This window comes from Lepidochelys olivacea (genome assembly GCF_965140295.1).
Source record: "Lepidochelys olivacea isolate rLepOli2 genome assembly, chromosome: 7".
NCBI lineage: Eukaryota > Metazoa > Chordata > Testudines > Cheloniidae > Lepidochelys > Lepidochelys olivacea.
The window spans coordinates 74,150,497-74,168,848 of record NC_140417.1 but is presented as its reverse complement, the minus strand read 5'-3'; the positions used below and the strand labels follow the sequence as shown (position 1 = coordinate 74,168,848).

General features: G+C 38.1%; 1 protein-coding gene across 2 annotated transcripts in view; it reads right to left on the bottom strand.

Moving 5' to 3' along the window:
* The window catches only part of GRID1 (glutamate ionotropic receptor delta type subunit 1), an 828,161-nt gene that overhangs the window by 363,063 nt on the left and 446,746 nt on the right, over positions 1-18,352 (bottom strand). For both annotated transcript variants that reach the window (XM_084633925.1, XM_084633926.1), the window contains exon 4: positions 7,951-8,156. In XM_084633925.1, the coding sequence (XP_084490051.1) occupies positions 7,951-8,156 (206 nt within the window). The remainder of the gene's footprint in view (positions 1-7,950; positions 8,157-18,352) is intronic.

Genomic DNA, 18,352 nt, shown 5'->3' with positions numbered 1-18,352 from the left:
ATGAGCCTGTTTTTCATAATCAGTTATTTTACGTAGATGCTCCTTCATGACTGGATCAAACAAAGCTAGGTATTCAACAAATTTTAAAAAGTTTCCATTACCTGGAGTGTATAATTTTTCATTTCTACCACGGCTGCGGAATGCTAAATTTTGTCCACAGAGAACACTCACTAAAGCAATCAGATGCTCTAATATTTGTTGCCAATATTCTTCTTTCCTTGATCACATGTAAATTTTCTTCATCCATAGTTTTTCCTTTTTTCAATCATAATTCAAGTTCTTTCCAATTTTTAAAACATTCCAAATGTTCTGTACTTCTTTCATGTGAAGAGAGACCTGAAGATCTGTTTTTCCAGTCCTTCAAACCATTTTCAGTAAGTGATGTACCAATTGCCTGATTTCTAAACAACTTGCAGCAAAAGCAAAACACAGAGTCTTTCGACACTGAGTATTGTAACCAGTTTCAATGAATTTCTTCCCCATTAATGAGTTTCCTCTTGTAATGCTGAGCAGAAAATTTTCTTTTATTTCCATCCTTAGGAAAGGGAAATTCATGAACTTGTTCGGGTCCACATTTCATGAGAATTTGCTGCACACTGTCATCATATCTGGGCCATGAAGCTGGGTCCCCATACTGTAACTTGTTTGTAACTTTCTCATCCTTTCTTCTTTCTACTTCATTTACTTCAATTTCTGCATGTGTCTCTGAAGATGAATAAATTTTCTCCATTCCATATCAATCTGATGCTGTGAGCTGCCTTCATCTAGAAGTAAGTTTCCATCATCTTGGGTTTCCAAACTGATTTTTTGTGGATGTGAGCTACCCTCATCTCAAAGTAATATACCTTCATCTGGATGCTGTAAACTGCGTCCATCTTTATTTTGATTAAAGAGAAGATATTTCAGGAAGGATCCCTGCTGTTTTGCTTGATCCTTTTCCTCCTCAGCCTTTCGTTTATGATACTCAGCTCCTGAGGGTTTTCTTTTTCCTCTTTCTACCATGGGGCATTTGAATATTGTTTTGTACTGTGCTCCCGACTGCAAGCATTATCGCATTAAGGATGGCTGACACACCCACCATATGACTGGCAATTTAAACCACATTGAACCTTTAAGCGGAGAAAAGACATGTTGGGATGGCTACAATGATTAGTAACATACACTCACTTACCTATTAAAACAGTTAGTTACAGCATTTACATGGAAACAAAATTACCTTTTTCCCACGTTATAACCTGCCACTGGTTGTTTGGAAAATAATCCTCTTCCTTATGGTTACCCGCTTGGAGTGGGATGTCATTACTTTCGTAGTCTATTAAGCGTTAAATGCTGTTACTTTTCTTTTATGGACCTTATTTATTACATGTTAACCAGTTGTAACAAAGAAATGTTCATAATTATACAGCCCAATAACAACGTTAAGGTTTAACAACACTTAAAGATACTCAAATTTTGGATTTATAATGCTGAAAGACGTTATTCTTTGGCACCAAGAACACAATTTTCCACAGTATTCACTTGATTCTTAACCATCTACCTGCGACGTGTGTTAAAATGACCGTTTGACATGTATCAACTCGCAATATCTCTGCTGTACAAGAATTTCTGGCTATGCAACCTTAATGTATATTCTAGTTAGGTGTCACTAGCATTGCATCCGCTGGTGGATGTGTTTCATTGTGGCTGAGTTATTGATTTTCAAAATTGCGGAGTGGGTCATCTTGACCCTACATCGCAAATTGAAAAAAGTTTGCTAAAATATTATTTATTTTTGCAGCAAATAAAAGATTTGACATATTAATAAATTCTCAGAAATGTAGAGAAATGAATTATAATTCATATTCCCTCGGTACGTGCATAGGAATTGAAATAATGACATCTTCATTATTTTATTTGTATTTTTTTCCATTTGATTTTTTCCCTCAAATTTGGCGCCCCATTTAACTTGAGAGCCTAGGTGACCGCCTAGTTCGCCTATATGGACGGGCTGCCCCTGCCCACAATTCCTACTAATCCTCTTGTATTTCCACAAACCAGTCATTTTCCCATCTTTGTTTCCCAAACATCCACAGACTTGTTGCTATTGTTTACTATTAAAGTTGTATGAATGGGTGCTGCTTTGTGTTCTTCCTCTTCATAATCATTACAATGATTTTCAAAATCTGATGGATCACAGATAGCTGAAGCCAACAAAAAGGATTTTAAAAATGTAATCACTTAAAGATAATTGAAACAAATAGGAAGGTGTTGTACATAGACTCTGCTGACTAATCCATATAAAATAATTTAGCCTTTTCACAAATTGTCTACAATTTATATTAATATTCAAACAAATATTTCTGTATGGATTTTTGTTTTGTTTTTGCATTGCTCCTCCAGCTTGGATTACTTGTAGTGAAAAACTGTATTCTTCTGTTAAATCACCAAAGGAAAAGAATCTGTGTTTAAGCCAATTTACTCAAGATCAAGAAACATTACTTTCAGTTCAGGTTTGAGCAGTTAAGGATTGTTTATTTGTTTTTCTTCTAAATTTTAATTATTTTCCTTTAACTCCAAAAGGTCCATTTGTCCGAAATGTCATCAATGCCAGACTAGATTTTAGTTTCTGAGAAGACACAATGCAGGCTGGATTTAGACAAAGTAAAGGTACAGCGGTTTCTTCTAGCCCTATTCAATGAAGAATTATGTTATTCCCACAATTTTAATGGTTGCTAGTTCACCCACACAAAATTAGCCAATCACTGCTATTTAAACAAATATGTTAAAGGAGGCGGGGAAGAGGAAAAACAAACTTTGCAGACCAAATTCCTCACAAAAGATTTCTAGCTCATTATAAATCACTCTATAAAGAGCATATACATAGCCACATGTGTGTACATAGGTACAGGGATATAAAGACAGGTGTCAAAAATGAATGCCAAAAGCCAAAACATTAAGTTTATCAATATGAAACATGATTTCCTGCTGAACTTACTATAAAAGATAAAGGGTATTTATTTCCTTTAAAAATGATTTCATATAGGTAAGATTGTTTTCCTTGGGAGCGGAGGATGTTCAAGATACCGTATATAATTTTTATAATTCCATTTGTGGGATAGGGTGTCACATCATGGGGAATTTAAAAAGACAAGCTCAATTTCTTGCACACAAGCTAGCACAGAGGGGCAGGAAGAAGAGGCAGTACCATATACCACTCTGTACTGACTTCCAGTACTGACTCAGGAGCAGCACTGACTCAACCATCTGACATAGGGGAATGTAAAGGGAAACTGAGAGCAATCCTTGAACTCCAGTAAGAGCTCTGAGCTGAACACATAGGGAGGGCAGAGAAAGAAAACCAGAAAAATTTTACTGGATCTATGACCACCTAGGAAGTTTACAGATGTGACGGCACATGGCTGTCAGAATTCCATGGTGACATTAGGAAGAGAGCTCTGATCCTCCTGCTCCAAAGGCACTGGCCTTTATTATTAAGTAGTTCAAGGAAAGTCTTCATTTATTGTGGAGGGCTTATGTCAGACAGCTGAGCAGTTTTGATTCTATCCAATATTAATGCATCTACGCCAGCCTTCTCATTACAATCTCCGTGCTATTTTTTAAACAACTTAAGTAGACCCAATCTATATTTCCATCTTTCTCAGCAAACATACACTGTATTCATAGTTGGGCCTTTTTTAAAAGCACATATATTTAAGATCTCATTGAAGTTGGCAATTAACAAGTTTCACACAGTTAAAGGCCATGAGTTCCATTCCCTTCTCTTACTGATGAGAGCTTGCAATTGTCTAATAACCTACAGTTTAGGATCTATTGGTCTAGAGAAGTGAGAAAATTAAAACGAAACAAACTGTATGGACTCAAATCACCTTGTCTTGCGTTAAGTGATCGAAATAACCTGTGGTTTGAAACACAAATCGTATTAAAATGCATGTCCATTGTAAAATGTAACTGGTTAGGAAAAAATATCCAACAAGTTACTCTGAAACCTAGATGTACAGTAACAGCCATGTTAGTCTGTATTCGCAAAAAGAAAAGGAGTACTTGTGGCATCTTAGAGACTAACCAATTTATTTGAGCATAAGCTTTCGTGAGCTACAGCTCACTTCATCGGATGCATACTGTGGAAAGTGTAGAAGATCTTTTTATACACACAAAGCATGAAAAAATACCTCCCCCCACCCCACTCTCCTGCTGGCAATAGCTTATCTAAAGTGATCACTCTCCTTACAATGTGTATGATAATCAAGTTGGACCATTTCCAGCACAAATCCAGGTTTTCTCTCCCCCTCTCCCCCCACACAAACCCACTCTCCTGTTGGTAATAGCTTATCTAAAGTGACCACTCTCCTTACAATGTGCACTGTACATCTACTCGTTCCTCATCCCGCATGTGGTTATACAAAATTCACCAGTCTACATTAATTCACACAGAATCATAGCAGAAAGGTCTTGAAAAAGACCATCTGTGTCATCTAGTCCATCCTTTGAACTAGTGCAGGAATGACCTCTACACTGCCGTTGAGTGTTTCATCTAGAGTACTCTTGAACACCTGGAGTGATGATGCCTCAATCACATCCATTGGCAAGAGGCTCCATTGTCTAATTGACCTCACATGTTAGAAAGTTTCCTCTTTTTAGTTTTACGTCATTACTTCCTGTTATACCTCCCATAACCACCTTAAATAATTCCTCTTCCTCTCATGCTACTTCTTCTAAGCACTGGTTACCCTTTTGTCAGGTTGTATAAAGCAAGTTCCTTAAAATTCTCTTTAAAGGTCATGCTATCCAATCTTTTTATCATTTTTGTCACCCTACTTTGAATTCTCTCCAGCTGATAGATGCCTTTATGTAGTGAAGAGCCCTCAGCTCTAAAAAATAGCCTGTTCAAATTTACTTCCTTTAAGAGGAAAGCCAAGGACCCATCACACAGCCCTAGTAGCAGGCTGGACTCCTGACCTCTCCACCAGTGACCTCTCCTTTCCCAACCCAGACTGCAGAGGCTGAGATAGCCCTTGTGGCCCTGCCTGCCAGTGGATGAGCCAAAGGAAAAAACAACCAGGTAATGGATCGCCTGGCTCCTTTCCCTCCCTCCCTGTGCACTGGTTCCTTTTCCTCTATGTGCCCATCCCCCTAATGCAGCCCAACTTTTGCACATTAACTGTGCAACAGTCCCAGTCCCACTGTTAGAGGGAGTTCCGCATGTGTAGAAGAGGGCATTTGCCCCTTGATGATTGAAGTTCATGTACTATTTCTCCAAAAGGAAGCTCACTGCACTGACACTAGGTTTGCTTCAACACCCAAAGTGAGCTTGTAGTGCAATATCTGCAGATGATGACATTTATAACACATTTTAGGGGTCAAGCAACACTACAGTCAGTTGTCTACAAAGACTTTCAATGCACATTTTCCTCACTGCCCCGGAAGAGGTTTCTCTCTCTCTCTCTCTAGTACAACAGTCTCAGCAGAAAATAAAGCTTGAGAAGCTATGAGCATGGACTATCACATAACCTATGAGCAGTGAGCACAGACTGTCACAGAACCGGACGTTACGGATACTAAGCCAATAGAGGAGAAATGATGTCTAAAACAATGAGAGATAAGCCCGAAACAAAACCCTACAACTGCACACCTCTGAGCTTTGGGAATTTCGGAACCCTGACCTGGATGTGAATTCCTAAGTTGGTCCCTCTCTCTATAAATCTAGATGCCTGATCTAAACACCCCTGAACTTCGGGTAGGAGGTGACTAGGGCTGAAATCTAGATCCACTTTTTTTAGATCAGGGCCATCTCTAAAGAAAATGAAGAATCTCTCTCTTTTTGCACTGATTAACAGGCAAAGTACTATCTGCTGATTTCAACTAGTAGTCATTGAACAGTCTCAAGATACTGGATGAGAATATGTCTCTTACAATAAAAGAAGTTTCATTAAAATATCTTAACTTTTGTTTGAGTGTGTCTGTGCTCAAGCATTATCCTGCATTCAATCAGGACTTTATTAGTATCCTCATTGATGTTAACAGAGGTAGTTGGGAATTTTTCAGTGAAATATTTTTTCAGTTCTTGAAAATTTTTCCAGGAGAGGAAAACTGTTTCCCATTGTTTATAGATATGAGTCCTTCTATATGTGTAATTTGGTAACTGTAGGTTTCTTGCCTTCATACTAGTTTCCTCCTCCTTCTGTATGCTTTGAACACCTATCTCTGTAAATTAAATAAAAAACAATTGATCCGAAAGTTGCAACTCAACACTCTATATTGTATTGTGTACAATCTGTATTTATGCCTTACATGATTATAGAAGTACACAGCTCCACAGAGTCATATAGACACTAGAAATGTAAGAGACATATTGAGTCCCATTTAAGTTCATTCCCTGCCAATGCAGGGTTCTCCCCTAAAGCATATACTCAAATATCTCAAGCCTTTGGGGAGTTGATTTTTATTATTTAAATATTCTTTCGTAAAGCTTTTCTGAATCAATCAAGATTCAATAAAAGAAGATTGTCCAATAAATTACTTCTCATTTCTGCCCACGGTTATACTCCTGCAGGGATCTGGACAAATACCAGGATCATTATCCCTAATACATATAATACCATACTGCTTTCAGAGGGGCTGAGTGGTAAAGTGGTTTAATGCATTACTCAAAGTCTAGAGACCTGCAGGGCTATTGTCCTGTCAGTATAACTCTTATTAGCATTTCTGGGAATTATGAGTATTGAAAGGAGACAGACTTTATATCTGGCTGAGGTTAGAGTGATTTGTAAATGCTGGTCTCAGTTTAGTACCAGTTTCGGACATTTCATTTGAACAGATCTGAATACCAACCCAAAATTCTCTGTCATAGTGGGCCTCCAATGAAAAAACAGACAGGGACTACTAGCTGAGCTGAGCATAGCTTTCTGTAAACTCTTTGGGCTGAATTATGACCTCAAGTGCTTATGCATAACGCTAATTGCAGTCACTGAGACTTTCATGCGCATATCTGAGGACAGAATTTGACTCTTTATCTTGACCTTCCCATGGTCTTAGACTGCCTTATTCATCAGCACTAAAATTAACCATGTTCATCAAAAAATAATTACACATTATCACAGTTTAACATAAAATGAAAGGTTTATTAATGCTGATATGAGCCAAGAAAACTACCAAACAGTGACTGTACTAATTCAATTTAAAATGATTTTATTTTTTAATATAGCAGGCTTTCATGTAGCAACACACTGACAACTGGAAATAGGCCTTACATGTTTGAATTTCACAGTTCAGTTCTCTGGTGAATTAAAGCAAAAGGGTACAACATTTAAGGCCAAATTCTTAGCTAGTGTAGATCAGTAAAACTATGCTAATTTACATCTGCTGAGGATCTGACCTTAGATTTCAGGCTCTTCAGCACAGTAAGCAATCCAAAGTCATTCTTTACCTCATACTGGAAAAACGTGTGGAAAATAATTAATGTCAAAACAGTAGCCCTTGGCACAGTGTTAATTACATCTTTACCTAACAGCTACATGTTGTTCCTAATTAATTTCACTGATCTCAAGAAACCATAAAGAAATAAGGCAACTGTATTTGTAGTAAAAATACTGTGATTCCACTGCCACACTGAGAGTATATTCTAGAGACCTTTGTAGTAGAGACGTGAACAGCATAATTCCTTTTAGCAAGGATTTGGGAATTTCCTCGGTAAAGTTGACAGTCACCGATAAATATAGCTGCTTTTCTAGGATAGTGTATTGGTCTTTCAATTCACTTGCAGTATTTAGGTAATCAAAAGTATGTTACAACCATTTTCCTGAAACGGGACATCGACTAAGATATTTAGTAACAAACTAACACATGTAGGTCCACATTTTCAAGATGTGCCAGTTTGGAAGATTTGATCCCTACTGTATAAAATATCATGCATGTTTTTCTACTGCACAATTCTAAAAAGAACAATGCACTGACCTCATTGATGAAAGTTTGGGCTCCCCTGGGGCTTAGAAGTAAGATTGCTCTTCGTAATGTGTCACGGTAGCGATTCAACTCTTCAGTTTTCATGGTAGTAAAAAGGCTGGCAAAAACTCTGCTGATGTTTCTGTCCACCTTTTGTAAAGATACATCAAGTCCCAGTCTAGAGGCCTGGTCCAGAAATCCTTGCAGCCCACGAATATCTATAAAATAGGAACAAATTCACAGTCCAAGTGTCAGCTTTTTAAGTTAAGAGCATAGCCCTTACCAAACAAGAAGCAATGGTAATATGTTCCTAATTATTATTATTTATATTACCATAACACCTAGGAGCCCTAGTCATGGACAAAGACACCATTGTGTTAGGCACTGTACAAACAGCAGAAAATGATAGTCCCTGCCCCAAAGCACTTACAAGCTAAGAATAACACAAGAGACAACAGATGGTTGCAGACAGACAAGACAAGGGAGTACAAGGAAAGAATTAGACCATATTGGTCACCATGATAGGCAGTGGTCTGAGCACAATAATCAGCCTGTTGTCAAGTTTTTTGTCAGCATGGTGGAAAAGGAGACTTTTAAAGATGGTTTGGAGGAGGATAATGAGGAGGCAATAGCTTTGAATAGTTTGCAGGGAGTTAAGAAGATAGACCTCTTGGCCTTGTTTCTGCTGATATGCATCCCACATTCCTGCTAAATTGCGTGGGAGTTCTCTGTGAACAGCAATGGTAAGATCATGCCCTTTATTGATACTGGAGCAGCCAAAGTTACATCGAGTTACAATAAGATAAATTCTACATATTCAAAACACAAAGTGAAATATTGCAAGCAGCTAAAAATATTGCAGCTCCCATAAAGTCAATGTGAGATGTGCACAGGCATCTGCAAGCAGAATGTGACCCAATGATAACACTTAAATTTCAAATTACATTTGTTAGTCTCTAAGGTGCCACAAGTACTTAAATTTCATTATCTTGTACACTGTCTTTCTTCTGAACACAAGGCTTAACAATAGAAACAAATGGCATCACAATGAAATAGAAACAGAGTTGACTATTATATTAGTAGTCCACTGTTTACCATAAATGTGTGACCCCTTATCTCTGAGTAATCTCATCCACAAACACAAATGCGTTTTGTTTTAAACATACTTCAATTAAGTTGGTGGAAATGTTGTGAAAACTATTCTAGGTTTTCCATAACAGAAATGGAAAAAAAAAACCTAGTTAGCAATAATTAGTTACATCTTACAGATTCTTAGATTCACAGGCAAGAAGAGACCACTATGGTCATCTAGTCTGGCCTCCTGTATAATACAGGCCATTGGTCTCTCAATATATTTCCTCTAGCTGGTCAACAATTTTTTTTAAGTCTAAAAGTCTGACTAAACCTGGATGGAAAATGGTAAGTATTTTCTGTCAAAATTTTCAAAAGAAATGAACTCCCTGCCCCAAACATGGAAATTGTCAATTTTTTCCAATGGAAAAAAAAAACTTTTATAGTTTTTGAAACTCGTCAGAAACCATAAGAAATGAAAACTTCCCCAAAATATTTAGTTTATTTTAAAAAGCCATTTATTGTCCTTTTTTAATTAAAAAATGAAAAATTTTGGACCAGATTTTCTGTTAAGTGACATCTGTTAGCTGATAAAACAGATTCCAAAATCCCAGTCAATAATCTATCTACTGCTACTGATTGTTGATTTGCAGTGGTTGCCATTTAAAAAGTCAACATTTGCCAGCAGACACTGTGTAACTCAGATATCCCACCAATTTCTGATTCTAAGCATGGGGGGAATTTTAGGTTAATGTATCTTTTGTGCTAAATGTTGTTGGCAAATACTGAGTAGACCAGGACAGATAGGAGAATGAAACACAGCTAAGGAGATGAGTTTTAAAGTGGAAGACCACAACTATATTAACGTTTAACCCAGGCATTTATTTGGGTTCAGGGAAGTGTTAAATGGCTTCATGACAAACAACCAATATTCAGGATTGGCCCTGTTCAGCCTATGATTCAGCCCACTTCTGACTCTTCTCACCTTTCCCCCTAAGAGGTGGAATGGGAGTGCACATGACGGGTACCTCTGTCTGCAAGGATTTAAGATTTTCCCTTCTTCCTTCAGGCTAATAGCATCCCCCAGTAATCTCCTGGATCTCTTACTCATGTTTACTTCTGGGCCCTTTAAATCACTCATCCACACTGCACTCTGGCCACAAGTTGTGATGCCATTGCAAATTCCCATTATAAACAGACAGCTTTCTTACTCTCCTTACCAACCTACCTTCAAGCCCTCAGGATGCTATGAGGAAGGTGAAGAATCTCAGCAGGCATCTTGTCAATCTTGCTCTGAAGGAAAAATCCCTTCCTGATCCCAAAAACTGCTAATCAGTCAGACCCACAGGATCTTGGAAGCACAGGTCAATCTATATAACTGCACAAATCTGATAGGCAGGGAGAGCAGGACAGCAGCCACAGAATGACTGCTGCATTCCCTGAGGTCTGAGCTGGCCCCTCTTCGCCCTTTCTCTCAGTATCCGAGGGGTTGTTATTCCCTGTTGGTCTGATCAAATATCCCCCTCCTGTTAGACCATAAGAATGGCCACACTGGGTCAGACGAAAGGTCCATCCAGCCCAGTATCCTGTCTACTGACAGTGGCCAATGTCAGGTGCCCCAGAGGGAGTGACCTTAACAGGAAATGATCAAGTGATCTCTCTCCTGCCATCCATCTCAACCCTCTGACAAACAGAGGTTAGGGACACCATTCCTTACCCATCCTGGCTAATAGCCATTAATGGACTTAACCTCCATGAATTTATCCAGTTCTCTTTTAAACCCTGTTATAGTCCTAACCTTCACAACCTCCTCAGGCAAGGAGTTCCACAGGTTGACTGTGCACTGAGTGAAGAAGAACTTCCTTTTATTTGTTTTAATCCTGCTACCCATTAATTTCATTTCATGGCCTCTAGTTCTTATATTATGGGAACAAGTAAATAACTTTTCCTTATTCACTTTCTCCACACCACTCATGATTTTCTGTACCTCTATCATATCCCCCCTCAGTCTCCTCTTTTCCAAGCTGAAAAGTCCTAGCCTCTAATCTCTCCTCATATGGGACCCGTTCCAAACCCCTAATCATTTTAGTTGCGTTTTCTGAACCTTTTCTAATGCCAGTATATCTTTTTTGAGATGAGCGGACGACATCTGTATGCAGTATTCAAGATGTGGGCATACCATGGATTTATATAAGGGCAATAAGATATTCTCCGACTCTATCCCTTTTTTAATGATTCCTAACATCCCGTTTGCTTTTTTGACTGCCGCTGAACACTGCGTGGATGTCTTCAGAGAACTATCCACGATGACTCCAAGATCTCTCTCCTGATTAGTTGTAGCGAAATTAGCCCCCATCATATTGTATGTATAGTTGTGGTTATTTTTTCCAATGTGCATTACTTTACATTTATCCACATTAAATTTCATTTGCCATTTTCTTGCCCTGTCACTTAGTTTTGTGAGATCTTTTTGAAGTTCTTCACAGCCTGCTTTGGTCTTAACTATCTTGACAGTTTAGTATCATCTGCAAACTTTGCCACCTCATTGTTTATCCCTTTCTCCAGATCATTTATGAATAAGTTGAATAGGATTGGTCCTAGGACTGACCCTTGGGGAACACCACTAGGTACCCCTCTCCATTCTGAAAATTTACCATTTATTCCTACCATTTGTTCCCTGTCTTTTAACCAGTTCTCAGTCCATGAAAGGATCTTCCCTCTTATCCCATGACAACTTAATTTACGTAAGAGCCTTTGGTGAGGGACCTTGTCAAAGGCTTTCTGGAAATCTAAGTACACTATGTCCACTGGATCCCCCTTGTCCACATGTTTGTTGACCCTCTCAAAGATTAGTAAGATAGATAGATTAGTAAGATATAATTTCCCTTTACAGAAACCATGTTGACTTTTGCGCAACAATTTATGTTCTTCTACGTGTCTGACAATTTTATTCTTTACTATTGTTTCAACTAATTTGCCCGCTACTGATGTTAGATTTACCAGTCTGTAATTGCCAGGATCACCTCTAGAGCCCTTCTTAAATATTGGCGTTACATTAGCTATCTTCCAGTCATTGGGTACAGTAGCTGATTTAAAGGACAGGTTACAAACCATATTTAATAGTTCCGCAATTTCACATTTGAGTTCTTTCAGAACTCTTGGGTGAATGCCATCTGGTCCTGGTGACTTGTTACTATTAAGTTTCTCAATTTAATTCCAAAACCTCCTCTAGTGACACTTCAATCTGTGACAATTCCTCAGATTTGTCACCTACAGAAAGACAGCTCAGGTTTGGGAATCTCCCTAACATCCTCAGCTGTGAAGACAAAAGCAAAGAATTCATTTAGTTTCTCTGCGATGACTTTATCATCTTTAAGTGCTCCTTTTGTATCTTGATTGTCCAGGGGCCACACTTGTTGTTTAGCAGGCTTCCTGCTTCTGATGTACTTAAAAAACATTTTGTTATTATCTTTTGAGTTTTTGGCTAGCTGTTCTTCATACTCCTTTTTCTTTTCTTATTACATTTTTACATTTAATTTGGCAGTGTTTATGCTCCTTTCTATTTACCTCACTAGGATCTGACTTCCACTTTTTAAAAGATGCCTTTTTATCTTTCACTGCTTCTTTTACATGGTTGTTAAGCCACTGTGGCTCTTTTTTAGTTCTTTTACTGTGTTTTTTAATTTGGGGTTTACATTTAAGTTGAGCCTCTATTATGGTGTCTTTGAAAAGTGTCCATGCAGCTTGCAGGGATTTCACTGTGGTCACTGTACCTTTTAATTTCTGTTTAACTAACCTCCTCATTTTTGCATAGTTCCCCTTTCTGAAATTAAATGCCACAGTGTTGGGCTGTTGAGGTGTTCTTCCCACCACAGGAATGTTAAATGTTATTATATTATGGTCACTATTGCCAAGCGGTCCTGTTATAGTTACCTCTTGGACCAGATCCTGCGCTCCACTCACGACTAGATCAAGAGTTGCCTCTCCCCTTGTGGGTTCCTGTATCAGCTGCTCCAAGAAGCAGTCATTTAAAGTATCGAGAAATTTTGTCTTTGCATTTCATCCTGAGGTGACATGTACCCAGTCAATATGGGGATAATTGAAATCCCCCACTGTTATTGAGTTTTTTATTTTGCTAGCCTCTCTAATCTCCCTTAGCATTTCATTGTCACTATCACTGTCCTGGTTAGGTGGTCGATAATAGATCCCTACTGTTATATTCTTATTAGAGCATGGAATTACTATCCATAGAGATTCTATGGAACATGTGCATTCTTTTAAGATTTTTATTTCATTTGATTCTACATTTTATTCACATATAGTGCCAACAGCCCCCCCCCCCAACCTGTTCTGTCCTTCCGATATATTTTGTACCCCGGAATGATTGTGTCCCATTGATTGTCCTCACTCCATCAGGTATCTGTGATGCCTATTATATCAATATCCTCCTTTAACACAAGGCACTGTAGTTCACCCATCTTATTATTTTGACTTTAGCATTTGCGTACAAGCACTTTAAAAACTTGTCACTGTTTGTTTATTTCCCTTTTCTGATGTGTCAGATTCTTTATGTGAATGTTTCTCGTCTGATCTGGCCCATATTTTATCCTCTTTTATCCTCTTCCATCCTCTCCTCCTGACTAGAACCTAGAGAATCTCTATCAATAGACTCACCTCTAAGAGAAGTCTCTGTCCGATCCACGTGCGCCTCTGCAGCAAACGGCTTTCCCCCATCTCTTAGTTTAAAAACTGCTCTGCAACTTTTTAAATGTTAAGTGCCAACAGTCTGGATCCACTTTGGTTTAGGTGGAGCCCATCCTTCCTTTATAGGCTCCCCCTTTCCCAAAAGTTTCCCCAGTTCCCAATAAATCTAAACCCCTCCTCTCTACACCATCATCTCATCCTTGCATTGAGACTCTGAAGCTCTGCCTGCCTACCTGGCCCTGCGCGTGGAACGGGAAGCATTTCTGAGAATGCCACCACCGAGGTCCTGGATTTCAGTCTCTTTCCTAGCAGCCTAAAATTGTTGCAACAGGGGGCATTTTTAATAGCAACAACTTTAACCATATCTTGGATAGGAAAACAAAAATTGCCACCATACAGCTTTTCCTTTAACTATGATTGCAATCAGATCAGAGAATTGCAACAGGAACGTGAAGATATGGGACCAGGTCAGCATAATTAAACTGAGTCAATTATTTTTAAATGTAGCCTGACAACCACCCATAGTAAAGGCATATTTCCCATAGCATAGTAAAAACCTGATTTTCTGAACTCCGTTTAACTGAAATTCCCAGTTAATCATAGCTAGACTATTTGCAATAGGTTTGCCCTGAATAAAGCTCAGCAGGAAACTTTACAACAGCTCTAATCTCACAGAATTTAGGACATCCAAAGGTCTGAATCTAAGTTTTTACAGAGCTCCTGAGAACCTCTTACAAACTGATTCTCAACATTTGAGCTTTGCAAGACTGAAGCCCACTGACGCTGCAGACCCACAACTGAAAGAACGCTGTTATCCCAGGTTTTGCTCAGGTTCCAGAAGTGCAATCCTGGCCCCATTGAAGTTAACGGAAGTTTTGCCATTGGCTTCAGTGGGGCCAGGATTTCAACCAAGATGTGCTCTAAGACCATCACAGAACCCACCCTGAATCACACTAAGAAATTCTATAGGAATTTATATCTTCAGAACATTGCACAACTCAAGTTCTCAACATATTTATGCCAATTTACACCAGCTGAGGATTTTACCATATATGTGGCTGCAGTCCATAATGGTCAGTGATCCAACAGATAAGATCCAAAATACACAGAACAAAAAGTACCTTTTATATCTGCACCTACATACTTTTATTCAAAATGGAAGATTTGACAATGTGATTAATTTAGCCTCAGAAAAGCTATATTTACAGAGAAATCTCAGAAAGCAACAGAAACCAGGCCAGGGATGTGCCAGCTGCAGCAGACACTTTAATGCTTGTTTAGGTCAGGTTTATTTGATATGATAATCACCCAAATCAATTTCAGCACCAGAAAAGATGTACTCAAGAGAATTCTTTTGGTGACTTAAAAAGCTGAGTCATATAGAAATTCTATCACATTTCTACTTGTGTACCATATTGGTTTAGGCTCCAAGAAGCCTGAGTCATTAGAAGGTACGGGAGGGCAGGGAAGAGGGCAAACATAATATTGTGCAGGCATTTCCAGAAAGTGCCAGAAAATAATTGAGCACTCATAATAATTACTACATTGTGCACACATGTCAAAATAATGACAATGACAACGCAGCATTATTTATAGGCAAAAATATTGTATTAATACTGTCAAACTAAGCTTTGGATTTTGCAAATTTAAATTCAGTAAACTAGCCTTCATTACTACACCTTTTGTTGACTTGTTTTCTGGGTCTGTGATTCCGGCTCACGAGCGCTTGAAACAAAGACTGATTTTTGAATGCTGTCTAGTCCTTCAAATATTACAGCAGAGTGTGACAAATACTAAGAAAATCCTCTTTTTTTACTTTGCTTACGATATGTCATTTTATGCCAACATCTAAAGTTATCTCTGAGCAAAGAGAAACTGTTTGCAAAAGATTAACTATGATGCTGTTGTTTTGGATTGACTTTTCCTTATGTTTTCAGCTGACCTGCTGAACTACTGGATCAAAAGACAATAAAATGGTAGAGTTGTGTGAAATATTTGACACACAAGGTAAAGCTGTTTGAAATTGGAGGTGGGAGGTTGTTTGTTTTTAAAGTGAAAATCAGCCCATTTCCAAGTGAAAAATCAAAGAGGGACTCAAGAATTCAGACATTTTTGTGTTTTCAATTTGAACAAACAAGAAAAAATTGAAAAGAGAGAAATTGCCTAAAACAAAATTTTACATAAAAAATGTACACCAGTTTTGAACGACCCTAAATAACTGTTTGTTTAGCCATCAAAATAAATTAATAGATACATCTTACTGAATTGCGGCCAGTCTTTCCCTATATAAGATTTGTTTCTTGTTGGAGCTCATGTGGAATTTGGAGCAGTGGGACATTTTCAAAAGTGACCAGTGATTTTTGATGCACAGCTTGAGACAACTTAAAGGGGCCTGATTTTGAAAAGGAGGCTCTTTGAAGGGGCATCAAAATACGTAGGCACCAAAGACAGCCACTAATAACTTTTAAAAATCTTGTTTGCAATGTTGTTGGAGCTGTGTTGGTCCCAGGATATAAGAGACAGGGCAGATGAGAACTTTATTGGACCAATATTTGTTGGTGGTAGACACAAGAGATTGAGATTCACAGAGTTCTTCTTTAGGTCTAAAAAGGTTACCAGAGTATCACACTATTTTTTAGCTGTGACACTGGTGACCTGTTCCAGACCTAAAGAAGAGCTCTGTGAAGATCAAAAGTTTGTCTCTACCACCAATAAATGCTGGTCCAATAAAAGATTTTACCAACCCATCATGTCTCTTTTTTTAAAAAAAAATTGACTATTGTGACTGGGTAACCCTTCCTGGCAATTTGCCAGAAGTTCTTTCATTTATTTAAAATACATACAGTAACTTCTTGCTTAACGTTGTAGTTATGTTGCTGAAAAATGCGACTTTAAGTGAAACGATGTTAAATGAATCCATTTTCCCCATAAGAATTAATGTAAATGGGGGCGGGGGATTAGGTTCCAGTGACTCCACTCTAAGTGCACTGCCTTTTTAAGTAGATCAGCAAGTTGAGGCAGCCTCTGCTGCCAGCACGCTCCCTCCATCCAGGACTCTGTTGTCTCTTTCTTATGTACCTAGAATAATTCCATGCAAACATTTAATTCAGGAAACAGGGATAGCCAATGTTTGGGATTAAAGGGTCTGATCCAAAGTCCACTGAAGCCAATGAGGTTCAGAACTTATATTCTCTCTCAAGTCACATGAAAACATGAATTTGGGGTGTCTCATTCTTTTCCCCATTTGTGCAGATCACAAAATCATCCTATAATCAAGAAGAGTGGTGGATCTGATCTAGGGAAGTCCAAAAGAAGATACATACACAGAGGTGGGAGAAACCTAGCACAACTGTCTTCCCTTCACTTTTCCCTGGACCATGCTAGTAGTCCTTTTACTTTCTTGAATACAAATGACACTCACAAAATTCACTTGAAATTAAAAATAAAACAAATGGATTCTATAAATCTGCTGACTGATCAATTTCATTAAGTCTCTGACAGTGTCTGTCTGGTTAGAGATTCTGTTTGAGGCATTACATTAGTGAAAAAATTACATTTAATGAAAGAATACTATGAAAACTAATAGCCATAGCTCCGTTTAGTTTACACATCACAGGAAAATTCTATCAATTCAAATTCAATCAAGGTCAAAACCTGTGTTTAGCACATCCCATGAATGAAAAGCAACATACTGTAACTATGTATTGTGGGACAAATTTAAAAAGGAGCAGCTTCTGTTTGCCATCAGTTTTCCTGGTACATGTTTTCACTCAAGGAGAAACCTATATTTGCATGTGCCAATAATGCTCTAGTTGCACAAAAATGTACCAGTTATGCTTGCAAAATACACATGCATTCTGAAAATGGTAGACAGTTTTTGAAAATTTGATCTTATAAATGTTAGATTCCTCGAGGCTCTGCACCACCTATACATCGGAAACAAAATGACACCACACAAAAGTACAGGTCTGTGTATATTCCTAGCAAAAGTGAAATACATTTTAGGATTTCTCTATTAAGCAAAGTGCTAATTTCCCCATGTGTAAAGTATACTATCTCAGCTAAGTGAGTGAGAAATGAGCAAGCCAGATCTGGGACAAAACTCAGTTAAGGAAAGTCTCATGCTGAAAGCAGCTTACAGCATCTTGCAAAGTTTGTGTCTATTCAATTTTGTAGAACAGATATGGTGAAAGTATTTTCATGTTCCAGAGCACCATCTTCCTAACTCCTAGGAATATACCAGTTTGCAAGACTTCCCATCTGATGTAAAAGTATTTTCAGGATTGGATACCTATAATTCTATCGGTATTGATGTACTGCAACTAAATAATTAAATGTATAACACTTTTGGATTGCATCTAGTAAATGTATTTTGTACTGGTTGCAAAACAAATGTCCACTATAAAAACAACTTTCATAGTAAAGTAAGAATTAAGAGACAGATGATTTCTTGCCTGGGCTGATGTTAAATACCGAACTGTTTGAAGTAAGATTGTAGAAATGGGATGATTTGATTTAAAAAAAAACTAAGTTGTATAACTTTTTGCAATGATAGTTTCCTATATAATCAACAATATATTATAACCCATAACTTGTGGTCCTCATCTCTACTGTATTCTTATATTGTATATCTGTTGCC